The sequence below is a fragment of the Sesamum indicum genome, linkage group LG9 (genome assembly GCF_000512975.1).
Source record: "Sesamum indicum cultivar Zhongzhi No. 13 linkage group LG9, S_indicum_v1.0, whole genome shotgun sequence".
Lineage (NCBI taxonomy): Eukaryota > Viridiplantae > Streptophyta > Magnoliopsida > Lamiales > Pedaliaceae > Sesamum > Sesamum indicum.
In genome coordinates this window covers 3661712-3664942 of record NC_026153.1, presented here as the reverse complement: position 1 = coordinate 3664942, position 3231 = coordinate 3661712, and the positions used below count along the sequence as shown (strand labels likewise).

The 3231-nt window shown below is 32.8% G+C and overlaps 2 protein-coding genes across 2 annotated transcripts in view; one reads left to right on the top strand and one right to left on the bottom strand.

Annotated features, from left to right (window-relative positions):
• LOC105170481 (bifunctional bis(5'-adenosyl)-triphosphatase/adenylylsulfatase FHIT) overlaps positions 1–1018 on the bottom strand; it is a 2812-nt gene extending 1794 nt beyond the window's left edge. Inside the window, exons 1-2 of the mRNA XM_011091250.2 lie at positions 757–1018; positions 525–635 (exon numbers count right to left, since the gene is read on the bottom strand). Coding sequence (XP_011089552.1) covers positions 525–635; positions 757–933 — 288 coding nt within the window. The 5' untranslated portion in view covers positions 934–1018. The remainder of the gene's footprint in view (positions 1–524; positions 636–756) is intronic.
• Positions 2265–3231, top strand: part of LOC105170480 (50S ribosomal protein L17, chloroplastic) — a 3114-nt gene continuing 2147 nt past the window's right edge. Inside the window, exon 1 of the mRNA XM_011091248.2 lies at positions 2265–2563. Coding sequence (XP_011089550.1) covers positions 2353–2563 — 211 coding nt within the window. The 5' untranslated portion in view covers positions 2265–2352. The remainder of the gene's footprint in view (positions 2564–3231) is intronic.

The following is a 3231-nucleotide window of genomic DNA, read 5'->3' as shown; positions in this document are numbered from 1 at the left end:
TGAACTAAGGTGGACCTCAGAACAGTAAATATTGCGAAAGATAGTCTACCACTCTAGACAAAGTCTATTCCTGCTTTCAAGTAGAGTATATAAGATGAAAACAAATCAACACATCAACTCAATCATGCTTTCATTAACGCTATACAACATAAGACTGAATGGCAGAAATATAGTCCTACCATTTCCAACTTAGATTGCTAAACCATTCATCTACACCAGTAAACAACTATATTTGGGACAAGAATCAATATCAAGAGTAACGAGTTACATCACTGTTTATGGTACTAAGATTCATAAACAAATAACTGACCAAAATAGCCATCAAAATCAATATATTGGAGCTCTAAATTGATCTCAAAACAAAATGCCCTGATCAGTATTTCAAGAAGAGCATTACCATCATTCTAACACAGAGGCATATGAAACAAGAGATTTAACAAAGCTAAAACCCTGAAAAGCATTTCTTTCAGCAAAAAACTTTACATTATTGTGATCATGAAAAAGAATGGGAACGGGAAACACGTACCGGGAACAACAGGCCGTAGATTGACCAAAGCATACGAAAGCTGAGTAGAGTAGAACACTTCCTTGGCGCTGATTTTGTACGGGCCGAAGGTATAACTCTCAGACTCCATCTGGGCAATCACGTTTTCAATTAAAAACATCAACAAAACCTTACAATTACAGCAGAATTATCCCAGTTCTGAACATAGCTACGACGGAATTAATTATAGTTTGATTCAAAATAACACTTGCCCGATGAAGATCGTGAGAGAAGGAAGATGAGGCCCGGAGTGAAGTGACGCCTGGTGAGAGGTGTGGCGGGGAATGGCGAGGGAGGAGGCGGCGGCGCGTGGAGGGGTGTAAGTAGAGGAAGGGGGTGAGACTGAGAGAACAGCGGGAAGTAAGAGAAGGCAGCAGCGACTTTAACATAGCGAAAAAGCGACTCGGAGAAGGGCGGTGGCGCGTGGTGCTTCCCTTCGTGTTTACTAAGTATTCTTCGTACTCGCGTTGTAGCTAATCATTTTTTTAAATTAATAAAACAAAATAATAATTAATTTTTATACTAATATCAATATTATTTGCAAATTCCTATAGTGAAAATAAATTTTGTACTTTAAACCTATTAATTTATTGAATTAATAATGTGGACTTAATAAATTTAAAAAAAAAAGGTTAACATAAAATAAACATTTCTTTTTGTTTCTAAGAAACACACCAAAAAAAGGTTGAAAGTTAGGTCATAATTATTAGCAAAATTTAATTAATATGAAAGATCCAAATAATTATAAATTAATTTGCCAATAAGGATTAATTTAAATAGTAATAATTATAAACTTTTAGCATCTTATATTTGAAAATTATATATATTTTAAAAAAAGTATTAAACACTTTGTAACGTCTTATAATATTTGTAAGCATGATATAAAATGTTTAAAGAATTTATAATTTACCAAAATACCCTCTAAGTTCCACCAAAATCATGCTGGATAAAAGCTAAAATTTAGAACTTCTATCCCACCGTAGAGTATTTTTTTACATATTATCCATTATAACACTATATAATTATTTAATTTCTCTATTTTTTTGAATTTAGTCACAATTTGTATTTGTATAATGGATCACAAGTACATTATTTTTTAGGGTAAATTACGACAATCTTCTTTGATATTTAGTATAATTATGTATATTTTTTTATTATTTGAAAAATTATTAATACCTCCATAATATTTGATGAAATTATGTAATTTTTTGATAAATGTATGAAATTATCAATTTTGCCCTTATTGTATATTTTAAAAAAATTAAATATTTATAAAAAAATTATCTACTTAGTTTATTAAAAAATAAAATTTTAAAAAATAAATAAAATTATAATTTTTAATCGATAAGGGCATTTTGATCAGTTCACCATAAAAAATGGATGAAAATATAATGGATTAAGTTATTGTTAGACGATTATTAAAATTAGAAAGGTATTGATAATTTTTTAACCAACAGAAAAGTATTCGTAATTATGTCAAACCTTAAGAGAGATCGTTGTAACTTATCTTATTTTTTATAGTAAAAATATAATTATACCGTATGTATACCTACTTATATTTTCTAATATTCAGATATATCGAGAGTGACTTAAGCATAAACAAATAAAAGTATATAAAAGAGAAAAGTAAAATTGCAGTTCAAGTCCTAAACCCCAAAAAGGTTCGGGGTCAAAGATCAAATATAAAATCTTGAGGGGTATAAATTCATACAAAGAATTAAAGGGCCGGTATCGAATTATCCATTGCACCTCCGTTATCTTCCCATTCCCCAACTGAGTGAGCAGAGGAAGAAGGAAACACCCCGAAAATGGCGTCTGTTTCTACATGGAATTTGTCTTCGCTTCGGGCCAGCCTCCCTTCCATTAGCGCCCATCCTTCGGGCCCTTCTGGGTACTTTCGAAACGGGAGCCACCCTTCCGGGCTCAGGCTGTCCAGGCCCAAATCCGGCCCGAGGCCTCTCAACTCTTTTGTGGGTCTCGCTCCTTTGAACCCCCTCATTAACCTCTCTTCAGCTCAAGGTACGACTTTTTGTTTCTTGGTTCCGTTTTGTAGTTTGATGTTATGTATATATTTGCTTACTTGTACAATTGCGGTGTTTGTGAATGTGATGCGAGTTAATGTCTCGAGGAAAATGGAGTATGTGGTGCTTTATGAGATTATGAATGGCGACAAGATATGGCTTTTTCTGCTAAATTTGGTTTTATTGGTGTGAAAAGAATTAGGTTGTTGATGATGACTTGCATTTTGTTATAATTCAAGCGCAAGTTGAGAGTATAAAGTTAGAAACAAACATAACTACTGGTGTATTTGCAATAACTTCAACTAAAGCGAGTAGCTTAAAATAAGTTGAAATGAGTGTTTTGGTTTAACCCCTCATGCTTTTGAGCTCTTATAAGCTTCTCCCGTCAATCTATGGTGCTTAATAGTAGAATTATACATATTAAGGTTTTTCCCAAACACTCCAAGATTGGTTTTTCTTCTACGTTTTTCTTTTGTTCTCAAACACTCCACCACTGCTAAGTTTATAAATTTTGATGGACTAGGTCCGGTAGATTTTCCTGTTTAGTGGTTTTGTGTAAAAATTTCTTCTGCCAAATTTCTTCCTTCACTTTTTCTGAATTCTTGACTACTTATTTTTAATCCAATTGGAGGGGGGAGAATTTATTGCTTCTGCAATGTTGGTTTC